This window comes from Lingula anatina, chromosome 5 (genome assembly GCF_051362555.1).
Source record: "Lingula anatina isolate TDL-2025a chromosome 5, LinAna3.0, whole genome shotgun sequence".
NCBI classification, from domain to species: domain Eukaryota; kingdom Metazoa; phylum Brachiopoda; class Lingulata; order Lingulida; family Lingulidae; genus Lingula; species Lingula anatina.
Window position 1 is genome coordinate 6,649,619 of NC_141771.1, and position 18,645 is coordinate 6,668,263.

Genomic DNA, 18,645 nt, shown 5'->3' on the forward strand with positions numbered 1-18,645 from the left:
CTGATTATGGCTATTGTTGCAAGGAGGCTATTATAGTTACTGAGTGTAGAGCAACCTTCATGAGATTTTATAGATTTTGGAAAAATAACTATGTTTGATCTTACATATTCCTGTTGTTTATAGCATTTAGTTCTTTTTATTAAAAGTCAAACATTAAAGGGATAATAACTCTTCATATGAGATCTATATTTCACAATAAAAACCTTGTGAATAACTCATAGAAATATAATATATTCTGTTTTACCACAAAAACAGCAGTTATAGCTATTATTCTGATATCTGAACTTGTCTTTAGACCACGTGACCTCCATTGATGTCTATACTCCAGATGTTAAAATCTCTTAAGAGATTTTAACAAAAAACCAAACTTTTTAGAAAAAAACCAGGGACTAACTTTGAATGTAAAAATGGATTCATTAACCATTGATAAGTATGGGAAAATTGATGTTTACTCCAGGAAAATTCATTTTTTGGCCAAAACGAAGAGTTATTATTGCTTTAAATTCACCTCTAAAGTTCCCAGCTCATTTTAATTAAGACAAAATATTTACATGACATATTACTACATAAGATATTTTAAAGCCAAATTAATTTTTCCACTGGTCCTGATCTGTCTTTCTAAAAATGTATTTGATCAGAATAATCTAGTTTACATTTTTCAGCATGATAATATACTACATAAGATAAAAATTTGTATTTTTTTACTGCTGTACGTACCTTTTTACTGCTGTGCCATGGTTTTAACAAACACTACTCTCACATCAGAAAGTGAGTTATTACTGTGATAAGAAATGAAGAACAGTACTTTCTAATCCTATCAAATTGTGAGTTATATGGTTAAACTTCCATATTTCATTTTTATTTCTGCCTGGTCAGAAGAAGCTCTCTCATTTTTTTTCAGTCAGTTCTGAAGAAATGATTTCATTAATTAAAATGTGATTTTTTAAGAATTGAAATAATAAAAAAAAACTGTTAGAGCCAACATTTTAGTAAATGTCCTTAACGGTTCCCACAATACAAGGGAAAAGGAGCGCAATGCGGTCCTCATTATTGACATGAAAGGGAACACCACAGAGATAAAGGACCCTGCTGCGCCCAAGGGAGAAAAGCCGAGGACTTTCACTTTTGATTTTTCCTACTGGTCACATGACGGGTTCAAGGAAGAACAAGATGGCTACCTGTCGCCCTCAGGAAGCAGATATGCGGATCAGGTGGGGATTAATTTTTTGTGAACTTACCTTTCAAATTTAGTTCTAGGGAAACAGGTGTTTGATTGCATTTTGTTTTCTTTAACTGGTTTTATGACAACTTTAACTAAACTGCACATAAGGGAATATCATTTACAAGAGATTAAGAAAATCCAAGATAATTTAAAGAGCTTCTGTCAGCTTGGACCATGTGCAAATAACGATTCATGAATAATGAGGATTGAAAAATAAAGTGGCACACAGGGTCTGAAGCCTAGAGTGACTCACTGATGGCTGCTGTGAGATAAGCGTTTTGCTTTTTTAAAATGGGAAGTTTTTTTCACATGTATCTCAAAATAAAAAGTAGATCTTGCAGTTCTGCTAAACATTTGCACAAAATTCAGAACCAACGGTTTCCTTTTAGACATTGTTACCTGAACATGCAATTAAATACCAAAATGCTGAAAAAGTTATTGATTTTCATAACTGATTTTTGTTCTGGTCATGGTAGTTTCATTTTCATTTTAGAGAAAAGTATTCAATGACCTGGGACAGTCTGTGTTGGACAATGCATGGAAGGGGTACAACTGCAGTTTATTTGCCTATGGACAGACTGGGTCTGGGAAGTCTTATTCTATGACAGGATATGGGAACAATAAAGGTAAGTGATGGAATTACTCAAGTATGATTTTAACATCCATCACTATAGTCAATGTGTTCAACTTTAAACTTCTAATTTTATAAGTTTTCATATAGAGGACTTTGATGCATTGATGGAAGAAATGGGGTTATTTTTTATGAAAATGCCTGGAGGACCCCAAAATGTTGAACTATTGGCCTTACTTTGTGTCATTATTTTATTAATTAATAATTCAATTATTCATTCAGGAATTGTCCCTATTTGCTGTGAGGAACTTTTCAAGGGTATAGAGGAAAAGAAGAAAACAGCTCAGAAGGGAGAGGAGTTTCAGGTAATGGATGGCAAAATATGTGAAAATGTAATCTGGTTTATTATTTTAAAGTTTATTTAAGGTAAACACTATATAGATAGATAAATAAAATCATTTATTCATTTATTAAATTGCAAGGAGGCCCAGCATTATGGGCAGCCCCAAATAAATATATTTTGTTATAATATGTAACATATATCACATTTTCATGGGCATAAAAATGCAATATGATTTTGAAAATTGAAAGCAGGTCAGAAACAGCCATTTTCTTTATCTAAAAATTATATTAGTGGCATATCTTATGACTTGCAGTCCTTCTGTTATAATGCATGTAATATATTTTAATGTATTATTAGTCTTAGAGTACCCGACATTAAGTTGAGAAGAATGCCAATGGAAAACTGTAGATAATGTAAACCTTAGAGAATTCTGATTCAGAGAAAAAAAAGATGAATGAGTATAGATTGTTAAAGAGTTTAAATTGTGCTTTTGACGTGAAGGTAAGGAATGATTTTTAATACATGTGTTGCTACATTCAGGTACAAGTTAGTATGCTGGAAATCTACAATGAGCAAGTACGCGATCTTCTGACCTCCAAAAAGGCACCAAAAGGAGGTTTGAAAGTTCGTCAGCATCCATCCAAAGGATTTTATGGTGAGCTTTTGACAAGTCCTGTCTCTAAGAGTTTCCCAATTCATGCACTGGCTCAATTCTTCAGTGATAATTTTTAGGTGTCTTTGATTATTATAAATAAATTCATCAATTTTCAACTATTTGTTACACCAGCATTGTGCTGAATTTATCAATTTTATCAATACTGGTACAGTTGTAAGTGGAATTGTTTTAATTTTTACATATAAAATTTACACAATATTGCTTACTAATATTTGTTAATAGACTGGAATTTAAGATAATTAGATTGTGATGAATGTACTCAATAGGTTCAAGATTCTGGAAATCACTATTATCCAATTCTGATGATGGCATTGTTAAGTACTAGTATTTTGCTGATAAAACATTCTTACAGTGTCAAAGCTAAGTATTATATTTCCATTTTATTTCAGTTGAATCTCTAATCACATGCCCAGTGAATAGCTATGCTGATATAGACAATAAATACCAAGAGGGGGCCAGAAACCGGACTGTTGCTGCAACACAGATGAATGCCACCAGCAGGTACTTCGTTGACGCAAGATTATCATTTCAGTGATTGAGAGAATATTTTAATTTAATGCCACCAAGTAAACTATTCATTGGTCTCATTTGCATATGTATAAATGTCATACATGTATAACTGTCTGATAATTTTAGTGAAAGTCAAAATAGGGCAGAACTTAATCACGAATTGATAGCAAATTGGTGATATTATGGTTATTAAGTATTAAACTTTCTGTTCACAGGTATGTCATTGACCTTTTAGCGTTTTGATTCATGGTTGTAACATAAAGGCTTAGTTTTAAGACATTTCAAGTATTGAGTAATTTGAGTACTGCTGAGGGAAATGACCCATAGGTATGAAGGCTTTTAAAACTTAAAATCTCATTTTTCTTACACTGTTCTTGCAGCCGTGCCCATACCATTGTTGGTATATATTTCACCCAGAAGACGCTGAATGACGCGGGGGAGAATATGACCAAGTCCTCCATCCTTTACCTGGTGGATCTGGCTGGCAGGTACGTTGTTGGTTTTTTTTTGGGGGGGGAGATGCTGAGTACTAACAAACTAACACTTGCCAGTTTAGACAAAAAAAGTGATGAAAATTTAAACCAATTGGCCAGAAAAGTGATGAAAAAGTATTAACTTGGCTAAGAGAAAAATATTGCTGGTGGTGGTAATAACAATAAATACAATGTACAGTTGTAAGCGAAAGACTGAGGCTTACTGGCTAGGGTCTTTTTACATTAGGAACCAAATGTTTATGCCTTTTGGGCAGCGTATAATGGCAGGCAAACACTTAGTTGACTAACTAGAAATTCAGACTTGAAATAAAGAAATAAGTATGTCAGTAGATAGTCATGTTAAGAAGACAAGAGGTTTACCAGCTCTCTGGGTGCTAGCATACAACAAACATGCACACAAATATATTCACAAATTAAACGTGTTGCTTACTGAACAAAGTCTAACCCAAGAAATTCATTCATTACTATTTCACTTTCAGTGAGAGAGCCGAGTCTACTGGAGCAACGGGAGATCGCTTGAAGGAAGGTTCCGCCATTAATCAGTCTTTAAGCACCCTGGGTAATGTGATCAAGGCACTGGCGGACAAAGGATCAGGACAGTCTGGAGTCATGGGTATGTGTGTGCACTGTCACAGCAGTATTGCAGTACTTGTTTTCATTTTGAAAGTGCTTATGATTCTTTGAAATTAATAAAAATGGGCAGAAAATTTCTAATTTGAAGTGATTACTGTTGTTGCATTTTTGTTACATTTCTATTTACAAATGTTTTTGAATTGATTGTGGCTTTCATTGCATTAAGGCTATTGAGATTTCATATCTTTTAAGATATTTAAAAATATTTGGCTTTCATTAAAAAACGTGATGACATGACAGCAGTTTGATTGACATTTAATTATATTATGACCAGCATTGTTTTGATAACAACAAATAATGTGTTTTGTATTTCATCATACCAGTTCCATTCCGTAACTCTGTGCTGACCAAGCTGTTGAAGAATGCTTTGGATGGCAACAGCAAAACTATCATGGTGAGTAATAAAGGATAATAAAGGTTATTTTATTATTTTCATTAAATATTTTGATAATAATAATTATTTTTTCAAAAAAGTGTCATTTATTGCACACTTCATAAAATCCCTTTGTGCATCTGCATCATCTTCTTAAGCCAATGGGCATCTTCTTAATCTGATGGGGATTTCTTGATAATTAACAAATTGGCTTTTCATAATCATATGCAATTTTAAATATATTTTGTTAATATTTACTTTTTTTACTTTTAGATATTTGATTTTTATTATTAGATATTTTTACATGTTATAAATTGTACTAAATATTTCATGGATTTTAGACTAGCAAAATATTTATTATTTATTTAATTTATTTATTTATGTTTAGATTGCTGCACTGAGCCCTGCTGATATTAACTATGAGGAGACACTATCCACTTTAAGATTTGGTAAGTCAGCCAGGCCCGTGACCATCAAAATCAAAATTTGCACTCCCACCCCCCATCCCCCCACCCCTCAGTTAACCTCAACTAAGAAATGGCAAAATTAATACTGTTAGATAAAATTTTGATTCAAAGTGGGCTTTTGCTAGCTGAAGGGGCAGTTCTTTCAAACATAAAAAACGATTGTCTGACTTTTGAGGTCAGTGTTTCCATATCCAGGCAAGCTGGAAACATCCCAAAATTATGACAGCCATAACAATGTTTTACTTTTCCTTTCTCATGAAAACACTCTGAAATATTTCATGTCAAATCATCTCATTTTCACATAGTAATTACTAGTAGCATCATCTTAAAGATAATGTAACTAAATTGAATTTTGTTTTAACTTAATAATTTGTTTTTGTGACATGAAGACCACATCTGTTATAGTCTCTTAGAGGTTTAAAAAAAGTATTTTCCAATACATAGCTGACCGAGCCAAAGCCATCAAGACCACCGCTAAGGTAAACGAGAGCCCCACAGACAGACTGATCCGAGAGCTGCGCGAGGAGAATGAACGCTTGAAGAAGTTGATGGAGTCTGGCGGCATAATGCCTGCCATGGAAGGGGATGGCGGCACCTCTGATGAAGGTGCATACAGTTATGAAAATATTTTCAACTTTAAGTTATTCACTTGTGAAATTAAGTAAATGCAGATGCACTGTCAATTATAGAGAAATGCACCATGATACTTGTTAATGTACATAAATATTTCATTGTGGTATCCTTTAAGAAAAAGAAGAGATGCAGCGTCAGATGAAGGAGTTGATGGAGAGGAATCAGGCTGAGGTGGCGGCCATGCAGGCATCATGGGAAGAGAAACTACAGAAGGAACGTGAGCAGAATGAGGTCTGGGCCTACATCTCTCTCTCTCTCTTTCTCCCCCTCTCTCTCTCTCACACACACACACAAACACAGGTAGTTAAAAAGTACTCATTTTGACACTGTGAAACTCGGATTACCTACAAACATATACTGCATCATTACCGTATGTATGGCAGGCCTGAAATATTTTGTTACAGACTTTATTTTTATGGGTTTTGTCCTTTATGAAGTACATTTTGCAACCAAAGTTCATTTTGCTACCAAAATATATTTTGAATATTTACTTATAAAAAAGTAATAAAATTTATCTGTTTCATCCTCAGGCGCAAAGTGTAAGTAAGGTGTTGTACTGTTGCATGATTTGTGTCATTTCAGCACATGCTGTTTAACCTTAAAAAGCAGCTGAAAAGTATTTTTTACTGTTGCATGTTTTATTGCAGATTTAACTGATGCTACGGCTTTTTCATTTTGCCTTGGTTTTAGGTTAACTACCACTTGGATTTTTAAATTATATTTTTAGTTACTTCTTCTTTTCAGTTTTTGTGCTATGTGGAATGCATATCAAAAGATTAATAACTTAAGATTTTCATTCAAAAAGCTTGCTGTTATTTTAAAAGCAGTTCAGTTTGTATGTGCTTTGGAAAGTGGCATTTTAAGCATTACAGTGTATATGATGTACATTTTGTTGGCCTGATTATTTGAGACCACTGAGACCATGACATACAGCACTGCATGAGAAATGTGTGTTCACAGCTTATTTTTTGACAAGTTAATTAAAATCCATCTAACAAATTGCTTTTGGGTTTTTTGCCAGAATTATTCCAAAAAATTATATTCTTCATATCTTTTGTCTCTTCCCTAGTACAGCTTTCAACTTTTGTAACTAAAACAATCCCATTATAAAGTTCATTTTATTTATTGATATTTTTTACAATTGTCATCAGCCTACCTGTTTAACACATGCATAAGACCATAAATTATTTTGAAACTCATTCACAATTTTCAGAAAGCATTGGCTGAACAAAAACAGAAGGAAGAGGAGAAGAAAGTGACCCCATATTTTTGGAACTTAAATGAAGATCCTTCTTTATCTGGGATGTTGATCCACTTCTGTAAGCCAGGTAAGAATGGAGGGGTTAATTTCCATACTGGTTTAAATGCATAATCAATGTCAGACCTGCTTCCTGGATTGCATCGTGGAAATGGGCGAATTTGATATGTTTAAAAGATACAATTACTTTTGGACATGTTCTGCTTTTCTTGATTTTTTTCCATTTTTTTATTGCACTCAAAGGATTTCTGATATTCTTAAATCTTTTTGTAATCTTTTTAATCTATTTTTATTATTTAAAAAAAATCAACAAATGTTTATTTGCCTTGAAAAAAATCTTGATTCTCTTTAAGTTGTATGTACAAGACTTCCTAGTAAATGGAGACTCCATCAGTCCATCTGACAACTTAATTTGTGCAATTGACATTATATTAAAAAAGAGGCTTAATAAATAAAAACTGCTTTGTACGTAGATTAAGAATATTAGAGACACAAATGGTAAATTATATCCTTTATGTTTTCAACTAAAACTAAATAAAATAAGACAAAGATAATCTATGTGGCTTATTCCTTTCACATTGTTATTTTAGGTCAATCCAGAATTGGAACAAAGAATGCCAAACCCCCTCCAGAAATACAGCTCAGTGGACTTAAGTAATAAAACCTGACATAGTTTACTGTGATTAAAAAAGGACAAATTTTAACAATATTACTTTGTTAAAAATCTCATTTCTTTATATTTAATAGAAAGTGTTAAGTCCAGTTGTATAGAATTTGTTCTTGATTTGTTTATACCTACCAACCCATATTTTATTTCAAAAATCTATTTATACTGATAAGCTTTTGTACAATGAATGATACATCCTGTCAATAATTTAAAAAAGCAAAAGCCATTTTACAACACTCCGGGATGTTGTCACATTTTACTCAAAACATTATATTGTTTATTAAACTCCACACCATATAAGGCATGAATGTGGTTGTAATAAATTGTAAATATTTCATTTCCCCAGTATCCAGATGGAACATGCTACTGTGACTAACAAGGATAACAAAGTGTCCATCAAGCCCACATTTCAGTCAGCGGTCATCATCAATGGAAAAGAAATCTCAAAAGAGGAGTTACTGCACCATAATGACAGGTAGGTGGAGCTACTGCACCAATATAACAGGTGGGTGAAGCTTATGAACCAGCATGACAGGTAGGTGGAGTTACTACACCATAATGACAGGTAGGTGGAGCTACTGCACAGATGTTCAAGACTTGCTTCTAAACCATTTATGTTGTTGGAACTTCAGATTAAAAACTTGTTCGCTGTTTGTTGAAATACTCATTTAAAGCACTTTTATATGATAATTTGATAGCTATTCATTGAAAATAATATGAACAGTGTTGTATTTATTCATTGCATTGCAAATTTTTGACTCCATGAGCCTTTTGTGCATCATCATTTCTGTTAATTGTTTCCATAATTTCTGTGTTGACTAGTATTTCGAAAAACACATCAGAGATTAAATTGCTTTGATTTTGATCTTCAGGATATTATTTGGTTCCACAAATCTGTTTGTGTTCCACCACCCAGTGGATTATGCCCAGCAGTTGAAGCAAGGCAAGAAGGTCGAGGCACCAACATTTGAAAAGGCACAGGAAGAAATCTCGGAGACGGCCCTACAGAAAGTTGGCTTCTCTAAAGTCGGGCAGTCCGGAAGTAAAGGTAAATATCTCTGATTGGGTTATTCCACAAAGTGAAATTCTTCCAGTCATATCAGATTCAGTGAAACATACATTTTGTGTAATGTTTGCATAACTGTTAATTTACATCACATTTTGATTCCAGTGGAGTTTATATTGGAGGGTACAGTACTATAATTGTAGAAAGGAAAGAAAATAATGGAGCTGTCGGAATTACGCAAATGTTCCACAAAATGTGCATGACAATGACATGACTCAGAGAATCACTTTTAGTGGAGAGATATTATAAATATAGCATGTTTTTCTTAGGTTAATATCCATTTTTTACTTTTAACAGTTCAGCCAAACCACCTGGAAGTTGTATGTATGTATGTATGTATGTATGTGTACATATATATATGTGCTTAACTCATTATAATTTTTTTTCCAGAGGACCTTGTCCTCCAAGATGACCTTGTCCGTACCATGCCCATGGTCAACCAGTGCAATGCCATGTCAGAGTGCCTGAACAAGAAGAGGTTTTTTGAGATAGCCCTGGTGTCTCCACAGGCCAGGGGGCTGAAAGAAGGCAGGACAGAGGTAAAGTTTCATAGTGATTTTTTTTTCAACTTTGGGGGTCTTTTCTTGCTAAAAATTCATGTTTGAAAGTTTGTTATTCTGTTTGAGAGTGTTTAAATTGCCCTAGAGTTCCTGACAGGATTAGGGCAGGTGGGGTTTGGGGGTGGGGGGGGGGAAGGAGAGAGAGAAGAAAACAAACAAAATTCCTCACATGTCATTGATAAGCAATGTACTGTTTGTAACTCATATATTTATATATTATATACAGGGGCGGATTTAAGCCGTCTTCTGGGTCTTCTGGAAGATGGCCAGATTTTCAAGTTTACATTGATGGGTATCTAATTTTTTCTGTTGGAAGATGGTCAAAAATGGCAGATGGATCAAAAAAGATAATTTGGAAGACTGTCAGAAAATATCTCTGGATCCGCCCCTGATATATTTATATATTTGATATAAAATCAATCATACCGAATACTGACGTACACACAAATATGATTGTTGCCTATATTTTCTCTTTAAATAATTAACAAATGAATTAATTAATTTATATATATTTATTCATTTATATTATTTTTTTATTCTTTCTATGTAGGTCATGGTTAAAATGAAGAACTTGGAGAATGGCAATGAGTGGATGTGGCCGTATGATAAGTTTCTGAACAGAAAATACAAGATGGAGGAGATGTACAATGACTTTATCAATGATGAGAAGGATTGGGATGAACCTCCAGTAAGATTTCACTTCTAGATTATTTAACTACAAACCTTCTTTAAAGTTTGTAATCATATGAATTCAGATGAAAATACATTTAATACAAAATATATGAATTAGAGGTTGTAGATTGTCAGAAAGAACAGTATGTAGTAGACTGTTATTAAGTTTAATGCCAAACAGAAATTTTTGAAAAAAAAATTGTAGGTCATGTGTCAGGATGGAGGGACGGGTTTCAACTGGCATCCAGTGTTGAATTGGTGTCATATTAATCTGAGAAATTGTTTACATTTTATTTATTTTATTACAGGAGAAGGATCCATTCGAGGAATCTGCTGACTCAGCAGTTTTAATTGGGTCAGTTCAGGTGTTCCTGCAGTCCCTAGGGTATTTGATTGACACTGACGAACACCTGTCAATCACAGACTTCAGGGGAATTGAACATGGTATGTAGGTTCAGCAATTTTGCTGATTCAGTTTTGTTTTACATAATTTTACTGTAAATTTATATAGAGGTTCTTTTCTGTTGGTTCAGAAAGTATAGCACAATTGTGAAATGGTATGAATTGGCTTGCATGCAGTGCAAAAGTGTTTCACACCCAAATGAGTGCTCATGCACACACACACACACAAACTCTCATACACACACACACATGCAGGCATCTAATTAATGACTTAAACTGATTGCTGTATTCAAGTTAAACAGTTTACAAGAGAACCATTATTTGTGCATGCAGAAATAGTTTAAGAGAAGAGTTGAACTGAGAAATGGTTAACTTTACCGTATCAATGAATTCTTATGTCTTGCAGGCCGCATGCAGGTGCAGGCTCTTCCATGTGACGCTAAGTGGAAGCCAATTGAAGATGATTTTGTGGAGGACCCTTATGAACTTGTGGGAAAACAACTTAATTTCAAAATGAAAATTGGGAAAGTTGGTGGAATTCCTTCCAAGTATGAAAAGGTTGGTAGACTTCTTTGCTTGTAAGTTTTTATTGCTACTTGTAATATGATAAACAAATGGGTACACTGACACGTGTTTTAATCTTAAAATGAGATAAAGATATAAAACAGGATAATTTACATGAAAAATGTAGACTTGTTGCTTTGATTGGTGCCATCATAAATATTTAGTAGAATTGGAAGAAGATTTTTACAATTATTTAAACTGATAAAATAATAATTTTGCTTTGGATAGAAAACATTCTGGAAAGGTTGATGAGTCAGAACTTTTTTGTGAAAAGCTGAGTTATTTAAAGTTATCAATGGAACAAAAGACTCAGAGCATATTTACTAGACTGTTTATATTTTACTGCCATGATTATCAGCAGGATTTCCTTATGTATGTAAGGATGAATAAAAGCAGACAAAAGTAATATTTGATATATTGGGAGTTCTACATGCCATTGGTATAATCTAAATTTCCAGGTCTATGTGAGCTATAAGTTCTACCTAGACGACACCCCAGCAGTGTCCAAGGAGATGAGTGGAGTAAACATGGACTTCAACTTTGACAAACAGTTCACATTTAAACCTGTCACACAGCAGGTCAGTGCAGGAGGGGTTTTCTTTTTTTCACCATTTATTTATTTATTTATTTTAATAGATTACATTTTTATGAGCTAAATTATTTGATGTTTTATGATTGACTCAATTCAGATAAGTAGGCAATAAAAAATAAAGATAAAAGTGATGACTTATTTGAAATGTTTTGGACTTAATAAACAAAAACTTGAAAATTTAAAATCAAATTCCTTAGATTGTGATTTATCATGAAAACTACTTATTGCTATTGCTCCACATTTAAATCAACAGAGATACATGAATAAAGACCAGACAGACTGACAGACAGACTGACAGTAGACAGAACACATAGTTAGCTAAGCTTGCTAAAACCAGTACCCAGTATGAGTTATTTCCAAATGTTGTAATATATGCCATAGCTTTTGAAATTTCAGCTTGTTGACTACCTCATGAATGACCCTCTGGTGATCCAAGTGTATGGTAAACAAAAGACTGGAGGACAAAAAGGAGGAACAGCTCTTCCCACCAGAGAACTTATGGCTAGGGAGAAAACCATGATTCACCAGACCAAACAGGTAGAGTACTGTATTAAAACTAGAGACCACTCTTCTTACTAGAGATCTCATGGCTACAGAGAAAACGTGGTCTACCATAAAAAACGGGTGAAGTATTGTGTTGAACTAGCTACAGAAAACCATAATTTATCAGACCTAGTCAATAGAGTATTATCTTGAACCTAACGATGGGAACATTCTTCCTACCAGAGAACTCATGGCTAAGGAGAAAACCATGATTTAAGTTTAATTAAATTTAAATTAGATTTTAATGAAATTTTTAAAAAAAGTTAAAACAGGTATCTGACTTACACCATTGAAAGGAAAATGTGCTGAGAGGTTTTGAAATAAAAACAGAATAAACCAGTATACTTAGATACAGTGAGGCCAATTTATCTTCAACTCATGGAGACCAATTTTTTATCCAAAAATTTAGACTGATGTTCTTTTGTGAGTTTGGCCCCAAGTTTTTTGTTTTCATACATGAACAACCACTTTTTGTACCAGGTAAAAAATTCCAATAAACAAAAGATCTTATGATCTCAAAGACAATAAACTACAACAAAATACGTGTATCATTTTACAGGAGGATATGAAAAACAGAATGGCAATTGAAGTTGCAACTGAAAGAAAAAAGTTTGAGAGGGCAGAGACCAAACTGGTGAGTTTCTTTTTCTTACAGTAGAAGCAACAGAGTCAAACCTTATCAGTTAAGTCTTCTAGACATGTAGAAAATCTACAACTTTAAAACATAATATGAAAGAATCTTTTTCAATATGATTCACAGGCTTTGAAATTTCTGAAATGGTTGATGTAATAAATTTGAAGATCAGGTGGAACAGCTGGTTGCCTTTTGTGGTTGAGAACTGGTACAAATGCATGCACTTCATCATATGATCTGGATTATCATAGTGTTCTTTAATTTGATTTTTTTTAATTAATTTGATTTGTTTTTCAAATCTTCAGAGAAAAATTCAGGAACTGGTAAACAAAGCAAAGAAAGGAAATCGAACTGAACTTGCAGTAAGTTGTGTAGAGAGAGAAAAGAGAGAGATGTTTGTAGTTATTACATAATATAAATATGTTTTGTGGATAAATATAGAACAAATGCAGCTAAGTCTGAAAGACGAAATTAGGTTTTTCCAGAAAAGCAACTTGTAGGTAATATTAGTAAGGGCTCTGTAGAGAAGTCACCATTTCAAAGGTGGCCTTCTTCATTATAGTTAAACTAAAATTTATTTCTTTTCCAATATTTTGCTGTCTTTTTAATCACCTTTTTTGGGGGAAAGTGGCTACAGATTTTGTGATTATAGAAGGCACTCTAATTTCGTCTCTTGTTATGAAAAACTATTATTACAGATAAATTCATTACAGTATTAACATTTTCATCAGGTGAAGGACGTGGAAGATATTCTTGAAGGCAGCTTCAGATTTAAAGGTGTAGCAGATGCTGTGACTTTGGCCAAGAGAAATGAAGCCATGGGGAAGAACACATCATCAGCCTGCAACCTGCAGTGAATTAGATCATCCAAAACACTCTTAGCAACCCTGACCTGAATTGTATGCCAGCCTACGTCAGTATTTAAGAAAAAATATATTGTTATCAGTATGCCTTCTCCTTCTGTCAAAATGGATATTTGAGAGGGGTGTACTGGATCTGGAGCTGTAGGTGTACATAACCAGGACAGGGGGACATTTGATTGCATTATCTCTTGCAGAAACCACCAAGATATATTTAACCTTCATTTAACGGTGATAATATTTATGAGAAGTATTAGGGTTTGCTTCTGTCTTAGTAGATATAAAAGTTTATCACAATCTTTTCAGTCATTTGTTTACAATAGAAACTTTGGGAAGGAGCCTCTTAAAACTGATTAAGATTTATACCAAAGTCAGTCGAAAGGGATTAGATGTAGAGAGAATATTTAGAATACAAAGGAGACGGAGAGATTTGACACATGGGAGGAAAACTGTTCTCCTGGTTCTGCCTAGCATAGAATTTGCATGAGAGACGACAGGGAAGATGAATCAAATCAGGCACTTCATTAAATTTGCCTATGCAGCCATCTACCATTTAACATATAAGAAACATTCCACTGTATTTTCGTTTTTACTTCTTATTATATATAATAAATCATTTCATGCAGTATATGTCTTATCTGTAAAACATTGCCATATGTTCATTTCTTGAGGAAAAGAGTGCAACAATAAGGATTTGTGCCACAATATTACTTTTTTTAGGTTTGATTACCAGAATTGCAATAAACTAAAAAATAACAGTATTTTGGAGGAAGTAATATTCTATAGTGTGGAAAGGATTACTGGTAAATGTCTTGCTAATAATAAATAAAATAATCAAAGACAAATAATAAACTGTGATGCAAAGGTATTTAAATATATGAGATGCTGCTGTATTGTTATGTCCGTCCACTTATTGTAGAATAATGTGATATGATTATTTGATGTTATTGATATTAATACATTATATATAGGCTGATTACAATGTAAGAGGGAATAGCATTACGTTGGTGTGCCTCTTGCTGTCTGTTATTGTAGTATTTATCACTTTTGTGACAATTTCCGTCCTTGAAGATATTGATATTCATTATACTTTAGCATCAAGCCATATTATTTTTTCTTCTGGTTTGATGGATTTATTTATTCCAGAATGCATTATATTCATTTTAATAATTTTATTTATTTATTTTGATGATTGTTTGTTTTGTGAAAATGAAGTGTAAAACAGTAATAATATTTTTTTATTTTACCGATACATGTATATGCATTCCAGTTGCCAGCAACACATGATAACTGTAAGCAATAGATCAGTTTTCTGTCCATACAATATATATATAATATATATATTGTCTTGATTCATGTACATATCCCTAACGAATAAGTCTTATAGTATCCTATAAGAACCTAAAGGAAATTGGGCCAATTTCCTTTAGAATCCTGTAGGATCTGGTGGGATCTTATAGGACTTTTTCGTAAGGGGTAGACAAATTAAGCTATAACAGGACCTAAAACCAGCTAATGCGCTCTTTGTTGATACATGTACTATATCGTGTCATATGATAAGAAGCATTCTGTTGGTTTCATTGTTTGATTCCTATAGGTTTCTCTATTCTGAGGATTTGTAATTATTTTATAATACTGGTTTTTATATTTCTAGCAACAGTATCGATATGGTTTTTATGGAAGTGTTTGTTAACTGGGAAACTTTGCTTACTGTTGGTGTGTTTCTCAGGTTTTGCTGCCAAGAATATAGCAATAAATTAATAATAAAAGCAAACATGTTTCACATTTCAGTTTTCTGTGTAACAAAATTTCTCCACTGCTATGAAATAATGTGACCATGTGTGATATTTTAATTATACTTTTCATTGCATAATTGTGATTAATTTTACTGCATTGTCAAAGTTATATTTTTTCCAGGTACTAGTGTATAAATGTTTTGCAAATGAATCCTGCTATTTCTTATGATATTAATTTTAGTAAACTCGTTCATCATTTTCACATTATGCTTAAATGTATTATCATGGTATGATCTGTTTCTATGTACACTTGTATAACTTTCAGTGACATACTGAGTCTGTGTATTTGGGTTTATGTTTCATGGTCTGAATTAAAGATATTTCCCAAGGTCATTACCCTTACGAATAGGATCCTATAAGATCCTATAAATTTATATAGGAAATTGACCCATCTTGGCCATAGGACTTTTTCATTAGGGATTGCCAAGGTCATTCTGAAAAAAGTAACTCTGCATGTTATTGTAATAACTAGATAGTGTGTTGGAGCATTTTCTAGTGAATTCAGCGTACAGGTTACATATCTGGATACATTTGTATGATATAATAAAGAAGGTACATGTAGCGATTTCTTATGAATGGGTTAAACCATCCCAGGAACCGTAATTTCTATCAGGAACTACAATCCATCTGTTTTGTTTTGCTAATATTCAAAATCAAACCATTGACTGTACACCACTTCCAGGGGCGGATTTAAGCCGTCTTCTGGGTCTTCCGGAAGACGGTCAGATTTTAAAGTTTACATTGACGGGTATCTAATATTTTCTGTCGGAAGACGGTCAAAAACGGAGGATGGATTAACAAAAATAATTTGGAAGACTGTCAGAAAATATCTCTGGATCCGCCCCTGACTTCGCTCACGATGCCTGTACTTACACTGAACATTGTCATGAACTACCGGTAGATCAACTAATATCGTACTGTAGGCAAACTTCATTAAAATATTAGTTATCTTCCCTGGCAACACAATTATGTGTGAACAGTGAGTAAGAGCAAGATGATTATACGCATCCCTGAGGCCTTCCAGGGTTTAACATGGCATGGAACTTGTTTAGTTTGTTTGGGAGCCAGGGTTCCTCCCAATTGTAAAAGTGTACAGCTGTGTTGTACGCCCCCTCGTAACTTTACTTTAAGTACTTGGGTAAAGTCGGGACAACTTTGTGGTCCATTATAATGTTCATGTTGCTCTGAGAGGGGGCGTGCCAATCAAGCTGGTCCTGGTTTCACAAAAAATCTTAAGTCCGGTTCCCTGGCTAACAGTGAATTAATTAGGTTATGTGGTCACACCCGCACATCTTACCCTATCAGGAGCAGTGTAACAACATTCTCATGGAAATTCTAGTCAACTAAGCCAGGGAAATAACTTCAGATTTTTTTTTTTTTTTTTTTTTTTTTTTTTTTTTTTTTTTTGTGTGTGTGTGTGTGTGTGCTCTTGTGCACGCATTCTAACCGAGGACACACACCCGCCCGAAACCCACTAACCGAGGACACACCTCCAACCGAGGACGTCCTCGGTTGACATAAGCAGTGGAATGCATAAAGGGGCCCATTTCAAGTTAGGTGGTGAAATTTGACGCTATTCTGAGCCAGTCCTCGGTTATGCTGTATAGCGCGGGCCAAATTCCCGCCACGAGTGTATCAGAAATACTGTCCAACTTTTTGTCTGAAATCGGGCTATACACACGCGTCCTCGGTTGTGGTGTTAAGGGCGGACCAAATTCCGCGTCCTCGGTTGTGCTGTAAAGGGCAGACTAAACTGAAACTAATGTTATATCTCAGATGTCTATATATTCAGTAAGTTCATATTTTTAAACTAAAGGTCTTTTTTTTTTTTTTTATCAAATTAAGCTCTCCTAGGCCGTTACGTAACTACATAACTATCATCGCACTGTACATATTACGGCACGCTTCTTTATTAGTACAACTGACTTGGAGTGGTTTAAATAAAGAAGAACTGTCTGAATTTGTGGCTCACTCGGTAGATCTTAGGACCGACAATCTTTTGAGGGTGCAAGAATTACTCTGAAGTATCAAATAAACGTACGGTACGTTAATTAATTTTCCAAATTTCTTCCCGCCGGTACGCTCCATTTTCACCCAGTACGCTTATTAATTTTTCAAAAATCTTCCACCCGGTATGTTTATTAAATACCTATTGTACCGGTGGGAAATAACACAAGTACAAGTCACGCTTTTTATTTTCTTAAATTGAAGTATAATGAGAAGAAAATCGAGATCTCAACTCATTACCTACTGTTCTACAAACAGCACTGGAAAGTAGGTCAAGCGGAAGTCGCTCTCTGAACACAACAGTACATGCGTCACCTGATTTCAGTTCCTATAAATAGACGTGCTTTCCCTTCAACAGTGACAACTACTCATGTACATCGATCGAATGATGCAATGTCGCAGGTGATAGGATCATATTTATAGCTAAGGAGGTCATTTCAAGTGCAGCAAAGAAGTTGTGCCTGTTTTCAAACGTCAATTATTTCATGCCGATTTATGATTTAAACGATGTTAAATCACATTTCTATGTAAGATAAACCCTTAGGAGTTTACAGGTATGCAAAACGAACCTTATATCTGAGAATAAATTTACTATGAATAACGTCTCCGTATGGCTCTCGGAGGCGGCTTAGGTGCGACATATCTGGGTTTTCGGCCCCTGACGATTATGAAATATAACTCATGGCAAATATATATATATATATATATATATATATATATATATATATATATATATATATATATATATTAAGATAAATTATAATACTGAATGAATTTTACCTGGTGAATTTTTTTTTTTTTTTTTTTTTTTTTTTTTTTTTTTTTTTTTTTTTTTTTTACAATGATCAATAGCTAGCTTTTTTCTTTCTCTTCTTCTTCTTTACTTTTATTTATTTATTTCATTTTTTTTTGGGGGGGGGGGGGAGTGGTGCAAAGGTTTTTTCCACCCAGTACTTTTATTCCATCCAGTACTTTTATTAAATTTCGAGATTTTTTACACCCAGTACTTTTATTCCATCAGTACTTTTATTAAATTTTGAGATTTTTTTCCACCCAGTACTTTTATTCCATCAGTTCTTTTATTCGATACTTCAGAGTAAAT

At 33.8% G+C, this 18,645-nt stretch overlaps 1 protein-coding gene across 1 annotated transcript; it reads left to right on the forward strand.

The window, feature by feature from the left end:
* Nucleotides 1-993: 993 nt before the first annotated feature.
* LOC106171676 (kinesin-like protein KIF28) lies at nt 994-15,514 on the forward strand. The gene is made up of 24 exons (XM_087013030.1): nt 994-1,211; nt 1,716-1,848; nt 2,076-2,158; nt 2,677-2,791; nt 3,202-3,313; nt 3,703-3,810; nt 4,296-4,429; nt 4,773-4,843; nt 5,211-5,271; nt 5,734-5,895; nt 6,038-6,153; nt 7,136-7,250; nt 7,771-7,834; nt 8,194-8,322; nt 8,720-8,895; nt 9,304-9,452; nt 10,024-10,161; nt 10,454-10,589; nt 10,954-11,105; nt 11,570-11,689; nt 12,100-12,240; nt 12,806-12,880; nt 13,186-13,242; nt 13,612-15,514. Exons 1-24 carry the CDS (start codon nt 1,056-1,058, stop codon nt 13,735-13,737), a joined length of 2,829 nt encoding a protein of 942 aa, XP_086869156.1. The 5' UTR covers nt 994-1,055; the 3' UTR covers nt 13,738-15,514.
* Nucleotides 15,515-18,645: the final 3,131 nt, after the last annotated feature.

Excerpts from the sequence above, each read along its gene's own strand:
- LOC106171676 (XM_087013030.1), top strand. The coding sequence starts at position 1,056 with ATGAAAGGGAACACCACAGAGATAAAGGACCCTGCTGCGCCCAAGGGA. Across the intron at positions 4,430-4,772 it reads AGGACAGTCTGGAGTCATGG|TTCCATTCCGTAACTCTGTG; the intron begins GTATGTGTGTGC and ends TCATCATACCAG. Across the intron at positions 7,251-7,770 it reads GATCCACTTCTGTAAGCCAG|GTCAATCCAGAATTGGAACA; the intron begins GTAAGAATGGAG and ends TTGTTATTTTAG.